At 40.5% G+C, this 16,301-nt stretch overlaps 1 protein-coding gene across 1 annotated transcript in view; it reads right to left on the reverse strand.

Moving 5' to 3' along the window:
• Positions 1-1,868: 1,868 nt before the first annotated feature.
• SNX1 (sorting nexin 1) overlaps positions 1,869-16,301 on the reverse strand; it is a 42,157-nt gene continuing 27,724 nt past the window's right edge. Inside the window, exons 10-15 of the mRNA XM_083183699.1 lie at positions 10,119-10,212; positions 9,192-9,397; positions 8,658-8,801; positions 7,506-7,586; positions 6,593-6,664; positions 1,869-2,564 (exon numbers count right to left, since the gene is read on the reverse strand). Of these exons, the coding sequence (XP_083039825.1) occupies positions 2,514-2,564; positions 6,593-6,664; positions 7,506-7,586; positions 8,658-8,801; positions 9,192-9,397; positions 10,119-10,212 (648 nt within the window). The 3' untranslated portion in view covers positions 1,869-2,513. The remainder of the gene's footprint in view (positions 2,565-6,592; positions 6,665-7,505; positions 7,587-8,657; positions 8,802-9,191; positions 9,398-10,118; positions 10,213-16,301) is intronic.

The following is a 16,301-nucleotide window of genomic DNA, read 5'->3' on the forward strand; positions in this document are numbered from 1 at the left end:
AAAAAAAAAAGGCAATAAACATAGAAGTACATCACTGTAAAACAAAAACACAACCCATGACATTATGGCAGTGTGTAAGGATGAATGAAGAGAGTATGTGAGCATGGGGCAGTACGTATGGTATAATGGTTAACATTACTGCCTCATAGCGCTGAGGTCATGGGTTTGATCCCCACCATCGCTCTAACTGTGTGGAGTTTGTATATTCTCCCCGTACTTGCGTGGGTTTCCTTCGGGTACTCCGGTTTCCTCCCACATTCAAAAAATATACTGGTAGGCTAATTGGCTCCTAACAAATTAACCCTAGAATGTCTGTGTGTGCGTGTACATGTGGTAGGGAATATAGCTATGTAAGCTCCACTGAGGCAGGGACTGATGTGATTGTTCAAAATATTCTCTGTAAAGCGCTGCGTATTATGTGTGCGCTATATAAGAATTTGTTAATAAATAAATAAATGTATGGTAAATCTCCCTGGAGAAATACATACTAAATATACAGAGTATACACAACATCAGCAAGGTTAATGAATTAGGCTGCTCCAGGGAAATGAGAGAATCATCATTTACTGACTCAATCCAACACTTTAAATCTAGTCAAAATAACTGATACAGTGAATTATTAAGGGGTCAAAACCATCTGTAGGTTAAACTACGATGGTGTAATGGTTAGCATTACTGCCTCACAGCGCTGAGGTCATGGGTTCAATTCCCACCATGGGAACTGTGCAGAGTTTGTATATTCTCCCCGTACTTGCGAGGGTTTCCTCCGGGTACTCCGGTTTCCTCCCAAAATCCAAAAATATACTGGTAGGCTAATTGGCTCCAAAAACTAAATTAATCCTACAATGTCTGTGTGTCTGTGTGTGTGTGTGTGTACATGTGGTAGGGAATATAGATTGTAAGCTCCACTGGGGCAGGGACTGATATGAATGTTCAAATATTCTCTGTAAAGCGCTGCGGGATACGTATGCCCTATATAAGAAACGGTTTAATAAATAATAAAATATCCTGTTGGTATGCAGTCATTAGGTCGATACCTGACATGCACAAGGTCAACACACAAAAGAGTTCACGTGGATGGTAAAGTGTGACAAGCGCAACGAAGTTACTGGCCCAAAGCATACCATGCCTGTACGTGGTAATTTGGGGTCCACTAGATGAAATGTAGAAATGGACACCGCCCAAAAACATGAAAAACTAATGTCATCCATTTGGTGTTGACCTATTCACTATCCAACATGTGGTACGTGCCCTCCTGGGGAAACCATAAGATGTAAATAAAAAGTATAGTGTGGCGAGCGCAGCGAGCCACCGAGCCCGAAGTGTGGCGAGCGGCCGCATTTTACTTTACATGTATTACGCGTCCCCTCGCCTCGCTGCGCTCGCCACACTATATAAAATCAACTCCACGCCGACATGGATAGTGGGGGTATGAAAACGTCGGAGGACGCGTACCGCCGCCCCTCGCGGGCTCGCTGCACTCACCACGCTTCGGGTTGGCGTTGATAGTGGGGGTGCATTTAACATTGTAAGCACCTATTAGGGTGCTTATACAATTAAAAATCTTATATGGGGGCCAATTAACATTGAAAGCAACCATTAGTGTGCTTATACAATTTAAAATCGTATCTCATCTCATCTCATCGTATGCCATATACAATTTTAAATTGTATAAGATCGGGTCCCATCGCATCTCATCTCATTGTATACCATATTAAGCCTTATGGTATGCAATGCGATGGGCGCCGTGATAATACACAAGTACCAAGATTTCCATTCAACCCCAATTCTGCTCCCAAAAACATGCAAATTGGTCATGTCATCATTTAGAATCCACACGCATATAAAGAACACAATAAATGCAGAAATATATTAATTATTTTATTGAATAACTGTGTGGTTCTTATAGAATAGAAAGGCTCCATTCTCTGTGTCTCAACCAAAAAATATACATTATATATTTATATTAATAAACCCTCCTAGGAAATTCCCACTAGTTGAAATGTTTTTTGTTTTGTTTTTACTTTTGATTTTTTTCCCTCCCAAAAAGCCCTAAATTATCAAGTTGTAGTTAATATGAAAATATATGTGGAAGTTAAATGAAAAATATACACAAGAAATGTTAACAGAAACAAGTATAATCTAAGTGCTGGGACAAAATTGTCCTTTTGGGTTAACCTTTGCCCTTCGCACCAGGCTGTGTTTATGTATAATGTTCTGGCGTGGATCTGGCAGTAAGTGGAACTGGAGGCAGCAAATCCATATCAGAGGCACCTGTCAGTAATCTTCATTTACCAATTGAGAGCTAAGGATCCGGCGACGCACTGCACAGCAATGCATAGCAGACCTGAATCAGCACTGATGGAGATCAGAGAGACTGAAGGCATGTAGATGGAAAACAGAATCAGACTGAGTACGGTCTCTAACAAGGCAAGAGGTATAATATTTTCATAAAACAAAAAATCTGAGAAAAGTAGAAGCATAGTTCGGGCTGTAACTCTGTTCCATGGCAGTTAGGATATAACCTTTGCTTCTGGTAAAAATGCTTCCCAACACTTGGCCATCTGAAATGATAAAGGAAAGGGTCAGATTTTGCACATGTTTGGTGACCAGGCTATGAAATCTTTGTACACTATTACTTTGGTACCAACAGCACCATGCTTGTGTTCTGTTCCGTCGCCTGCCTTGGTGCAGGTGTGTCTGAATAAAGTAGACCAGTGTATGCAAGGAAACAGAAAGTGACATCAGCATAATACCAGTTGTAATCTGTATTATGACATTGCTATATTCTACAGTAAAAAGGACCGTCTGTTTTCTCTCTTCTTAGTACCCTCAGGACTATGGAACAAGTAAGGGTTCATTACTTTGTGCACTTATAAAGGGAAACATTGGAAAAAGGCATTTAAGGGCAATTCATGACTTGTAAGAGTCGGAAATAGAATAATGAGACGTTTCGGATGAGTTGTCATAAACAGTCATTCCATCAGTTCTGGGGGCAGCAGGGAGCAAACAAATTATTTGCAGCAGGTGTAATGAGGTGTAACATCTAAAATATTCAGCATTACCGGAGATACCTGTATACTCCCTCCCTTACATTTATCATCAACTCCCCCTTCTTTCTCTCAGTACCCCATTTGTTAAATGAAAATGTATTAAACAGGATTGCACTTCTAAAGCCAGACGACAAGTATAATGACCAGCTAACCATTACATGTGTCCGAACACAGGAAAAGTCAGTTATCAGATAAAACCATGCAACACAAATGCAGTTTGCATACATTTTGGAAAATCTGTAGCAAGGTTTATAGAGTCTTCAAGTGCTCTTAAAATGGTCTTGCATTCTTCATGCAGAGAGGAATGTTAAATGATTTTTTTTTTAATCTCATTGGAACAATTAAATTTTTTTTTTACCTCAACTGTAATTGTTTTGCATGAATACGTTATAATAACAGCACAACATTAATAGTGCAACAGGGAGATCAAAACCACTCAAAGTTATCCTATAAAGACACATGAACAGCAAGATGATTTTACCAAGGCCACAGTGACCACATGTTTTTTGTTTTCTTTGTGTGGAGCCATAGACAGCTTATTAGCTGAACAGGGCTTATATTTCATTTCTTACAGGGCCATTAAACCACAAGTGCATGCTCCAATAGGGATATCAAAAATCAAAACATGGAACACAACCATCAGGCGCTCATGGTATGCTGGAATTTCTCCCATGCAGTCGACACATAAAAAGGAATAAAATGCAATATAATGGTGAAGTACATTTTCACATTCACTTCAATTTAATGGTGAGCTTCATTAAAAATGACAAAATGACAACAAAATAACACAATAAATTGGGAGCCCTATACATAAAGTGCAAAGTGGTCAATCCTTTAAATGAACAGGGACGAATAATTACCGGATCATAAGGAACTGGTGTTAAACGGTTCCATATAAGCATGTGTCGTGGTCCTGCAGTGGCAATTACACTGGACCTCCTTGCTTAAACGTGTCCCGGCTTCTCTGTCCACTGTCAGTTGGATCAAATGCAACGCGTTTCTTCCTCATACAGAGGACTTTTTCAATGTGTACTGCTGTGTACTGCTGCAATTTAACTCTTTATATACCCGTTTACTCATTCCAGCTGGACTCTAATTAGCATAAATACTACAAGTCCCATATTCCTCTGCTGGTCCGCGAACGTTGCATTTGATCCAGCTGAAAGTTATAAGCAAGGAGGTCCAGTGTAATTGCCACTGCAGGACCACGACACATGCTATGGAACAGTTTAACACCAGTTCCTTATGATCCGGTAATTATTCGTCCCTGTCCATTTAGGATTAACCACTTTGCACTTTATGTACAGTGCTCCCAAATTATTGTGTGATTTTATTGTCATTTTTAACAAAGCTTTCCATTAAATAGAATAGTGTTCTGAGCGCAGCAAGTTCTCGGATACGACGCATGTCGACATACGGTACAAAAACAAGAAAAACTCATGTTGACCTTCCCATTGTCGACCTAATGCTTGTGTCGATCTTTCCAACCCTGACAGCCTTAGGCCTGTCAACCTTTTTAATTGGGTCAACCTAAGCCTCGTTGACCTTTAGCAGTCGACCTAATGTATGACTCCATTACCCCAGAAAGAGGGGCAGAAAAGAAGCTCCAAACTTCCTCCACTGATCTGTACAACTTGGATTCCTGCTTTCACCCTTAACCCAATTCACATTCACCTGATCACTTCTCCTTGCATATTCCCAATTTACTTGATTTCCTTTCCTGTTTATTTTCATCACACGCTTCCTAAAATGCCCTTATTCTGTGCTGACGGCTCAAAATACAACTTCTAAAACCAAAGTGACCAGCGCACATTATCACAGTGGGAATAATAATTTACAAACACGGTTTAAAACTGCCAAAGTCCATTCACCCACAGCAGCCAGAGATATGATTTAGTTCTTTTACTTGCACTAGACCGATAACCATTAACTGAGCTGATCACCTTCCCACCCTCCCACAATTTCACTTTCTATTGATGGAACAACAATCTCCTCTAGCCACCAAGTACACTGCCTTGCCATTACTCTTGATTCCTCTCTCTCCTTTAAACCACACATTCAGCATCTCACACAGTCCTATCGTTTCCACCTCAAAAATATTTCCAGGATCAGACCCGATCTCACCCAGGATGCTACAAAGACCCTCATTCACTCACTAGTCATATCCAGATTGGATTACTGTAACCTCCTATTTTCTGGCCTCCCTGTAAAACACCTCTCTCCACTCCAATCTATCCTCAATGCTGCTGCCGGAATGATCTTCCTCTCTAAACGTACTATGAACCTTTATTCTGGTTAACTTGCAAAGGCAAATTCCGACAAAACCATGAGCACTGCAGTTGGGGCAGATATAACATGTGCAAATTGAATTAGATTTGGGTGGGGTTTTACTTCAAAGTAAGATCTATATTGCGGTGAAAAAAATAAAGCAGTCAGTATTTTCCCTGCACAGAAACAAATTAGCTCACCCAAATCTAAATCTCTTTGCACATGTTATATCTGCCCCCCTGCAGTGCACATGGTTATGTCCATTTTAGAAGGAATTTCCCTTTGCGAGTGAACCAGAATAAGGGCCTATGTCCACCTCCCCCCCCTCTTACAAGCCCTGCCTTGACTCCCCTTTCCCTTCAGAACACAATTCAAGTTCCTTACACTCACTTACAAAGCCATCACCCAGTCGTCTCCCACCTCCATATCTGACCTTGTCTCTCTTCACACTCCCACCCGCCCTCGCCTCTCCTGCAAACTGGTTACTTCCTCACCTTCCCGACTCCAGGACTTTGACCGTTGTGCACCGTATCTCTGGAATTCTCTACCTCTCCCTATCAGACTAGCCACCTCCCTACAAAACTTTAAACGGGCTTTCAAGACCCACTTCGTCATTAAATCTAACCATTTCTCATCCTAACCCTATCTCTATGCTCGCTTCTATCCCAAATGTGTCACCCCAGTTTGTCTGCCCCTTCCCTTTAGAATTTCAGTTCTAACGAGCAGGGCCCTCTCTCCTCATGAGCTTTTCTTAGAATATATCTCTGCCTCTATTATAATTGCATCAGTGTCCGCTGCTGAAGCTGTCTTTTATTTACCACATACTTGTCCTAATTTGCATTTGTACTGTATATCACTACTTTCTTTTGCTCACCTATGTATTGTCAGGCGTGGCGGAACCCTTGTGACGCCATATAAATAAACGATAATAATAATAATAACTGCTGATCATTTGCAATGGGTTGCTGACATTTCCATGTTGGGTGACATACTGTAGTATATATAATATATCCTCTACATATCCACATTTGAGTGAAATAATATTATTAGACCATAAGGCTAAAGACAGAGACCATAAGAGGGGTTTCCAATAGGGTGTGAGGTTTTGCCCACAAAAAAAAACCTTGTGGACCTTATGTCCAATTTTGGATTACCATGGGTATGCACCCTTGGTAACCAGTAAAAAAAGAAACATCCATGCAGGGGTTTCAGCTTTCATACTTACCTTGCACACAGTTGAGTTTGCCCCAATGAGTCTATAAGCTACTTACTTTGTGTTGTGCATTCAAGAGCGTTTCCAGGTATTTTACTATGTGAGTCTTAAAATCCTTGGATTTCTCTTTCTGGAACAGAAATATACATCTGTCAGCCATAATAGCAACACTTCTGCAAATGTCTTCATTAGTAAAGTGTGAATGTGTCACTTTCACAAATTAATCATTAGTATTAGTAAGAAAAAATATCTATTATAGATCAGAAGCAAACATGGACGTTTTACAAGGTTAAACTGAGTAACTGCACATTTTCAATTGCCCCAGAAGTTGGTTCTTACTTTACCCTCGGGCAGTATGGATGGTGTAATGGTTAACATTACTGCCTCACAGCACTGAGGTCATGGGTTCCATTCCCACCATGGGCCTAACTGTTTGGAGTTTGTATATTCTCCCCATACTTGCATGGGTTTCCTCCCACAATCCAAAAATATACTGGTAGGCCAATTGGCTCCCAACAGACATACCCTAGAATGTCTGTGTGTGCGTGTATATGTGGTAGGGAATATAGACTGGGGCAGCGACTGATGTGAATGTTGAACTATTCTCTGTACAGCGCTGCGGAATATGTGTGCGCTATATAAGAAACTGTTAAATGAATAAATAAATATTTACCAGAATGAACAGTAGCTATGATTGTGGCTAAATGCAGCCAAAAGTGTCCGGTTCCTGATTTGGAAGTATAGAAAATTAAAGCAAGTAACCATGTACCTGGGCAATAGCATGCAGAGGAAATAACATGCAGACAAAGGTAGATTTGGGTGGGGTGTGGCCATCAAGGTTGCAGGATAAAAATATAGCTGTTTCACATTTATATGCTAAATGCAAAAGTAGCCAGTGTTTACCCTGCACAGAAAAAAAATTGAAACCGGAAAAATATGCAGTTAACTCTTGGCTGTTAACAGGACCTTACCTCAAATCTTGTGACCTCCTTTCGGACAGTAATAGAAATCCTCTCAAACTCCCTCTCGTACTGTGTGACTCTGGATTCCCACTAATACAAGACAAAAGCTTAGTCACACGACACATTACAGTAACCCACTTACACGCACTGCAGCAGAATTCTGTTTTATACCGTGAACATAAAGTGCCTGAACAAAGCATATTAGCAAAACGCACATCTTCCAATAATATCTTGCTTATAGTCACAATTTATACCATGACTTCTGTAATAGCTGAAGTCTGAGGGGCAGAAACCATTGGAAAAAAAAAAAAAGATATGAGAGATCTATAATACGATGCATCAATAAATACAGTTATTGCTTTAAGTTGGGTATCATTATCCAATTAATAGGATGATAATTGACTGATTGAACCAATAATTGGATAGCGTGTATGAAGAAAAGAGTATTTGAAGGCAATAAAGGGCTTCAAACGTCCCTGCAATGATTTAAATGGGAGGTCGGCAATGGCATAGTGTGTCCTGCACGCGTTATAATATTCCTGACCTCATTGTAGAGATCAAAAGAAAGTACACAATGAGCAACAAACTGCACATTATGCATAGGAGCGCACCGGTTTGTTAGCTGCTGCTTCAGATTGGAGCATGTAGCACCTAGTGCAGGCATGTACAAACTATGGCCCTCCGGCTGTTGTGAAACTACAGATCCCAGCATGCCTTGCCATAGTTCTAACATTCTCTATTAGCAAAACTGTGGCAAGGCATGCTGGGACTTGTAGTTTGAAAACAGCTGGAGGGCCATAGTTTGAACATGCCTGACCTAGTATTTACTTGGCTTCATAAAGACAGAACAGGGATAGGGCACTATACCAGGAATCACAGAGAACTGTGAAATGGGGATGTGATCAACATCCCCGTGTTCTGGATGCCAGCGTTGAAAATATGGACATCAGTATCCCGAGTGCCATACACTGGGGCCAGAACTTCGAAAATACAGACAGCTGGCATCCAGAGGTTTATACACAAGCAGGGAGGCTTCGTATCGCTCGCCACCTTGTTGGGAGTCCTGGCATTCCATATTTCAACATCGGTCTAATGACCGTAGGAATCCCGCCTGCTGGCAAGCTCCTACCACACCCACCTTTCTCCCATAGATGAGCTTACCTCAGAAATTTCTTCCTTTGCCTGTTGTAATTTATCTGGTTTGTTGGCCCACAACAGCCGTGCCTCGTTCTCCCTTTTCTTCTGTAAAGTTGACTGTGCATCTTGCCAGCGCTGCCAAGTCTTCATACGGTGGTCAAATGCACCCTACAATGGACAGATTGTACACATAAAGGAATACATTGTATTGGTAAAAAGTGCTTGCAAATTTCTAAGCTGCACAAATAGTCAAGATAGATAAAATACATGCTGGATACTTGAGAAATGTACAAAGAGCAAACACCATGCCATGTGAGGAGAACAAAACTTTATTGAAAACTACATTTCAACTTTTTCTGTCCTATGTGACCTGTAAAATAACCCAGTGTGAACACTATGTAGAGGGGCAATATGGCACAGCATGGAAGTGCACGCTGAACATGACGACAGCTCTGCAGAACACTGCCCCAGGGACCTTCACTAAACTATTAAAATGGTGACCACTTTAGACATGAAAGTGCTGAACACTTAGTTAAAAAGACAGTAAAGTGCACTCACCCTGACGGCAGACAGTAAGCGGATGTAATCGGCCAGCAGCTCAGCTAGCAGGAAGAAGTCACTATTAGCCTGTTCCTGGTGCAGTTGCTCTATCTTCTCTTCTACCTCGGCTAGCTGGGACAGTGCTCGGGAAAGTGCTGTGTTATCCTCCGAGCTCCCCAGCATGGCCAGACTTTTGGCAAATTGGGCAGTATTTACAGCCAGTTCTGCATGCAGGAATAAACAGAATTAACAGCCTGCGCTGTAGTCCTATTATAAAAGAAGCGCCATATAGGAAAATTGGAATTAGGGATATATTCAATTAATCACGTGGTAAAAGATCAGTCTGGCCAGCTTCTATTAGTCAGAAATAACCAGTGTATTAATGTGCAGAAAAGTTTGAGGGGAAAAAGGCACCATCAGGCAATTTGCAAGTTAATTGCTAGTCTGTGACGCAGTTATAACGCTAATTAATGTACTAGCCTTTCCCTGTGCCACACGGTAATTAACGGTCAACCAGATGTGGAGTAACCACCACAGCTAATCGAATATGCCCCTTACTTGTTGATACATTTTTACATTATGTTAAAAAAATATCGTTTTGAAGAGATCGCTCTATGTGTATAGGGTTTTAGTGCCATATGTATCCTGATGATGAGATAAATAAATTCTTAAAATGCTGAAGACAACAGGCTTCTGTTTCCTTTATTAAAGACAACGGAGTGCTGCCTAATGGTCAGCACTACGCTAATATAGATGACTCACATAGGGGTAGTTGTATGAAGCAGTGACAAGGGAGAAGTGAGCATAAACAATAGAGTACAGTAATCCCAGCAGTGGAAATAAATAGGAACAGCACTCACGGTACAGTTGATTTGATGTTCGAATTTCTAGAAACATCTCAGCAACTTAACCCCAACATCACTTTTCTAATACAATAGTAATTACCTTTTCTGTGGTTCACTAGAGTCTCCACCACCGCGTGAAGCTTACGTAGATGCTGCTCCTCGCATTCTACCTGTTGGAACTTGTCTTCAAACCACTAAACAAAATAAAATGAAAGCTGATGTGTAAATCCACAAACAATAAAATGTTAATACATTTTTTTTAGTTGGAAATACAATAAAGGAGTTTTTTAGTGATCAATGGACACTAATATGCGGTATAATGTGAATTGGTACTATTCTGTGACCACACCTCTTTCCCAAGAAACTGGTGGTGGAGTGCACCAATTCTCTTTCTGGCACAGGGCACAAAAATATATAGTTATGGCACTGCTGGTGACTATCTAGATACACAGGGGTGGGGAACCTCCGTCCCGCGGGCCGGATAGGGCCCCCGCACCCAATATGTCCGGCCCGCCCGCCTGCCTATATTACAGCCGCCCGCCCGCCTTTATTACAGAAGTATCATCCGCTCGGCCGCCTATATTTCCCCACCCCTGATCTAGAACTACACACAAGTTCAGGACTACACCATGTCTAATGGAATATTTCCCTGCTATGCATTGGCTTAGCACTAAACACAGTAGACATATTAATATAAACTATATCAAGTGTCTTGGCACCAAATTTCTTACTGCAACATTTGTAATCACTTGTATAGGCTCGGCAGCCGAGCCCCTGTCCCGTTCTCGCTTTGCTCGACTGGAGCTCGGCGGTCGGGATTCAATGTCCCGGCCGCCGTGCGGCGAGAAGGGAGCGTGGCCGCGAGTTAAGGACGGAAATAGACGAGCTCCGGCCAGGAGCTCGCCTATTTCCGGCTTTTCTCGGCAGAACGAGCCCGACAGCTTGTGATGTCGGGCTCGATCTGCGGAGAAACCCTGTTCAATGCTGTCGGGGAAGACAGCATTGAATAGGGCCCCGCAGCCATCTCCCCCGTCGGGAGATGGCTGCGGGAGCACGACAGCGATTGCATACCCCTCTAAACCAGTGAAATATTTAGGGGGTTATTCAATCTTGGACGCTTTTTCTGTCAGGCGGAAATATCGTCCATTTCCATCATTTTTCGGTCAGATGTCATACAACTTCTTAATTGTCAGCTCATTTTTTCCAACTAACGGAATATATTTGACAGTCAGAAAGTCCCTGCATCGGTGAAACCAGGTGTTGATAGTCTGAAACGGCTGAGGATTGGAGGTGAATCCGTAGCAGTCGAGACCCGGACACTTCTGGCCGGAATTGAAAATGGGCGGCTCTATTTCTGCACAACGGAAATAGCATCCAGTATTGAGTACCCCCTTAATAAATTAACAAAAAGTCTCAAGAGCAAAAGGGGTACATTTAATTATTCCCCTATCCTATGACCTAAGGCTGGCAACAGAGGAAATCAATATAGCCACACTTTTTCAATAGGTCTACATCATGAATTTATACTGAAGTGCTATAGGTTGTTGGCAGTAATTGTTTTAATGAGCTGGCTGCAGTGTGATTTAGCTCCAGTATGGCTATTTTTCATCTAGTTCGCAGGAATCAGGTGCACATTGTGGCTGCTTTTTAGCATCTGCAATAGATCGCATCAGATTTCCCTTGAACTCCCCCAGCAGCTCCCCAATAAATCACATGGAAAAAATAGCACAGATTTCCCTTGAACTCCCCCAGCAGCTCCCCAATAAATCACATGGAAAAAAAATCACATGGAAAAAAATGAAGACTCAAATCTTATGAGTAATTAATCGCATGTAGTGACTCCCGGGGAGCTGCCGGGGGAGTTCAAGGGTACACAGATGCAACTTGAGCTTCAGACAAGGGCCCTTATTCAGATCTGATCACAGCACAAATTTGTTCTCATAAAATGAGTAAGATCTTACTGTAACAATGCAGCATTTAGTAAGAACATGCCTGTGAAAATCTGATTAGCATAAGCAGAATATTACAATGTATAAACCATTGTTTACACTAAATGTTTACCCAAATGTATTACTTAAAATACTATTAAGCAATATATTGAAGATCTGCAGCGTCTCACAAATGTAAGTGCTTTATGGGCCAGTACTACTTAGTACGTCCACTAGGAGGCAGCTGTGCTGAGTAACATATCTCCCCCCCTGTGGATTTATGGACTGTTGCTATGGGAGACACTGGCTTTATAGCTACAGCTTTTTATAATGTAGAATATGAATCCTGTAATTGTTTATAGCCGTAAACACTGAACATTAAGCAGCCACTTGCATAAACTTCCCCATTTATTGCCTTTCTTTTACAAGGTTTTAAAAGGGTGTTGTAGCCTGTACAAAGGAACTAAGATGAACAATTGAAAACAATAAACTTTACATAAATACAGTGCTCAAATACAGAATTACGTAGTGAAAACAATGGACAGAGAACCCTGCTCACAAGAGCTTAACATCTATAAATTGTAAGCTTTCAGGCAGGACCCTCTTACCTTTTGTAAAACAGAAACAACGCATCAATAATTCTATGCTTTTGTTACACTCTGTTTTCTCAAATACGGTTATTTATTTCTGCAGGTGGCATTCGCTTGTTGCACAAGGTACTAGCCACGGCGTATGAGGCCTACCCTTTGCGCTAAGCAGCATGTGTTTGTTAGAAGCAGCAACCATTTTGTCAACTATGACTTGCATAAAAACATTATAAAATGGCTGAAGATTTAAAACAGTGCTGTAGAAGTGATTTCTTATAGAAAATAGTTTTTGATATTATAAGCTTAAGAATGTGGTGTTGACAGTACAGAGAGCGAGGACAGACAGCTAGTCTCCACAAACTTATCAATAATATGGGAACAGGGCCACACATGCGTAGACCCCAAGGCCACTGAATCTTTGCCTAGTAACAAGGAAGTTGGGTGTTGGGTTAATTATGACATCCTGATTGAAAGCAGAGCTTGTCAATAAGACTCAAATCTTATGAGTAATTAATGTGATTAAGGTTTAATTATCAGAGTGAGAGAAGGAAGAGAAAGAGAGTTGAGGAAGAAAAGGCAAGCAGGGGGCTGGAGGTAACTATGAAAGAGGTTTAATGGCTGATCACTGTCCTTGATAGGTTTCCATTTTGAATTTATTTAGAATTATTGTTTAAGTATTAGCTAATCAATTTCATGTTTCATGTGTAAGTCTGCATTTGCAAAGACTTGTAATCAAGCTATTTTTTTTTCAAGTAAAGATTTGTCATACATTTTTTACAAGTTTGTGTTGGTGTGCAAGCATTTCACCGTTGCCGTTATATCTAAGGGTTATAAAGTTATTTTCCATAACATATCACCTCTCTGCCTGCCCGTTAAGAGAGAGAGCTTTATTACACCCTAGAGTAGCATATGTATTTTCCATGGACTGGACCAACCCCACACTCCAGAAAGACAAACTAACTGAACATTTTTTGAAACATGGCTTCCATTTATTCATACCTTATCAGAGTCAATTAAGGAAGCACTCCATAAATGTTTACAATTCACTAAATGGTACAACATGGAAATTCTAGCCACGGGCAACCCTTTTTAGATTAGTGGGCCGATCATTTTCTATATTTATACGAATGGTATCAAGATTAGGTTTACCCTTGATCAACCCAAATATTAGACAAAGATAGAATTATGTTATATTTCAGCATATTGTGAAAAAATGTTTTACCTGACAGACTGAATGGAGAGAACTCTACATGTTTATTTGTACCCACTCTGTAGGTTAATTAAGCAGGCTTTGTGTCTGGAATGTGTATTGATGTACGGTCATCGGTCAATAAAAATCTTTTGAAAAAAAAAAAAAAAGGGAAAGGATTGGCATATTTGGAAATCTTGCTTCTAGATCAAGCATTCCCAAAAGTGTTTCCCCAGGCACAACAACAGTCCATGTTTTGGTGATATCCATGCTTAAAAGCACAGGTGACTTAATTAATGCCTTAGTTATTTTAATTTAATCATCTTTGCTGAAGCCTGGACATCACCAAAACCTACACTTACTAAACCTTGAGGTTCGAGGTTGGAAATGCTTGTTCCAGAATGGTTACTGTCTACATAATTACCATTGATATTTGTCTTACAAGAACAATTTATTTGAAGGTCTGAGCATTCATCAGCAAGATGCAGATTTTTTAAATGAGTAGTCTATAGTAGTAGTCTATCATACCTTTGATTGTCTGTAAATATCCAGTTTGTTTTATCACTGTCTCCTATTGTAAAGCGCAATGGAATATGCTGTGCTATATAAGAAACTTAATAGTGTAATAATATGTGTGCATGTGTGTCCTAGACACACACATTTTGCATATGTGAAGCACTGCCGATGAGTTGGCAGTGCAAACACAAAAGCTTGGCTCCTCAACCAATAAGTTGAGCGATTGTTAAGTGTGTTCAGCAGGTCTGCCAACGTGTTTTTAAGGTGTGTACCCGGCCTAAGATTTGGTCCTTGTATGTTACACTGACATCGTTCCTTTGCCAAACATTAGACAAATGAGACAGCACATCTGAAAGCACTATAAGCTAAACAATTTAATTGTATGTTCACATTTCATTCCGTGACCGGCAATGTCAACAGCCACCAAGGGGTCAATCCACTTCCCTGTGAAGGGTGTGTTGCTGTATCAGGTAATGGCTGGCAACGGCACCCAAACTCGCACCTTTAGTGCCCAACTCAGAGTTAGTGTTGCATAGAGCCGCGCTTACGTCCACAAAGGCATTGTGGGGTACAGCTCCTAATGTCACTAACCATTTTAAGTTTTAAATCAAAAATTCTAGACACCCCTACTCAATAAGTCCGTTTTCAGATGGCTATTCCGCTGATACAGTTTAGACTGTTTAGAGCAGAATTTGCATCTGTGGAAAATAGCTGAAAACTGACACATTTGGATAAAACACATTGATTAGAAAGTATTACGCCAATCCACGTGTTTTCCGACTTGCCGATTTTTTAAATAGTGGAATAATCGGTACTTGGAATGAATAGCTCGACCAACAATCGGCAAATAGTGCTGTCTGTTGGGAAAAACTGTCACGGATTGAATACCCCCCTCCATTTCTTCAATTCTTATGTTAGTTTCAGCTTTGGCATTACTGCATGCTGAAAGAAAACAAACTGTAATCTATTTTTTAAGTTTACAAACATAGATGTAACTAGAGTTTATCCACGTGGGCGTCTATTTCCCAGCAGAAATAACAAGCGCCTAGTGTAAAGAGTCTGCAGTTTCCTTTAATGCTCCTCTCCCTGATGTCACAATGAGCTTATATATACACACCTCAGTTTCTCTCTAGGTCACTAAACTATACAACCAATTAAACACCAATTTAATCCAGCAGTTTGTGTGTGATGCCAGAACGAAAAGACAGACAAAAATTCCGATTTTTTTTTTCAGTCTCCATAGTTCCTAAAAAGCATCATTCACAAAACAATTTCTGTGTACAGACACAACAGTAAGGGCGCCCATACACGTTACAATTATTGTATACAATATTGTATACAATATCACATCTCATTACATATCGGTTTTGCGATGAGATCAGTGCTGCACATACTTTTTGTACTAGATCTCATCTCACCGCAAAACCGAGATGCGATATTGTATAAAAAAATTGTAACATGTATGGGCACCTCAGGGTGATATTCATATATAGCACCCGATATTCTGTGTAAAATGACAGGAGATCGCAGGGTGATAATAAATGTATCTATTTTTTTTGCACATATTGTGCTTATTTCAGCTCATCACACCCGGGGGTAGCGAACTGAAATGCTGGTGAAAAACAATTGAATACCACCCTTTGTGTTATTGTATGAAAAGATGTGTATAATAAGCTACATTAAAACCGAGATGTGGTTTCTTCACACAGTACACTGAAATCATCTGCCAAATGTTTAACTCTTTGAGTGCCAACATCTCAGAGATGCGCAAAATATCCACTAAAATTGCCAGAGACACTCACATTTGTTTATCTGAATTCTAATAAAAAAACATTTGTATAAAAAAAAAAAAAAGAAAAAAAAAAAGAAGATATTATTCCCTATATAAAAGGTAAACATTACAGGCTATTATGATAAATACAAATGTTTGCTTGGCAATTTTGAAACCTATTTTGACAAATTCACTCGGCACTCAAAGGGTTAAGTATTACACATCTCATTTGTGGAGCAAAGAAGTCACGCAATACCTGCATTATTCTCGCTAAAGTGTCATTTGCCTTCTT

This window comes from Crinia signifera, chromosome 4, assembly GCF_055691185.1.
Source record: "Crinia signifera chromosome 4, ASM5569118v1, whole genome shotgun sequence".
Lineage (NCBI taxonomy): Eukaryota > Metazoa > Chordata > Amphibia > Anura > Myobatrachidae > Crinia > Crinia signifera.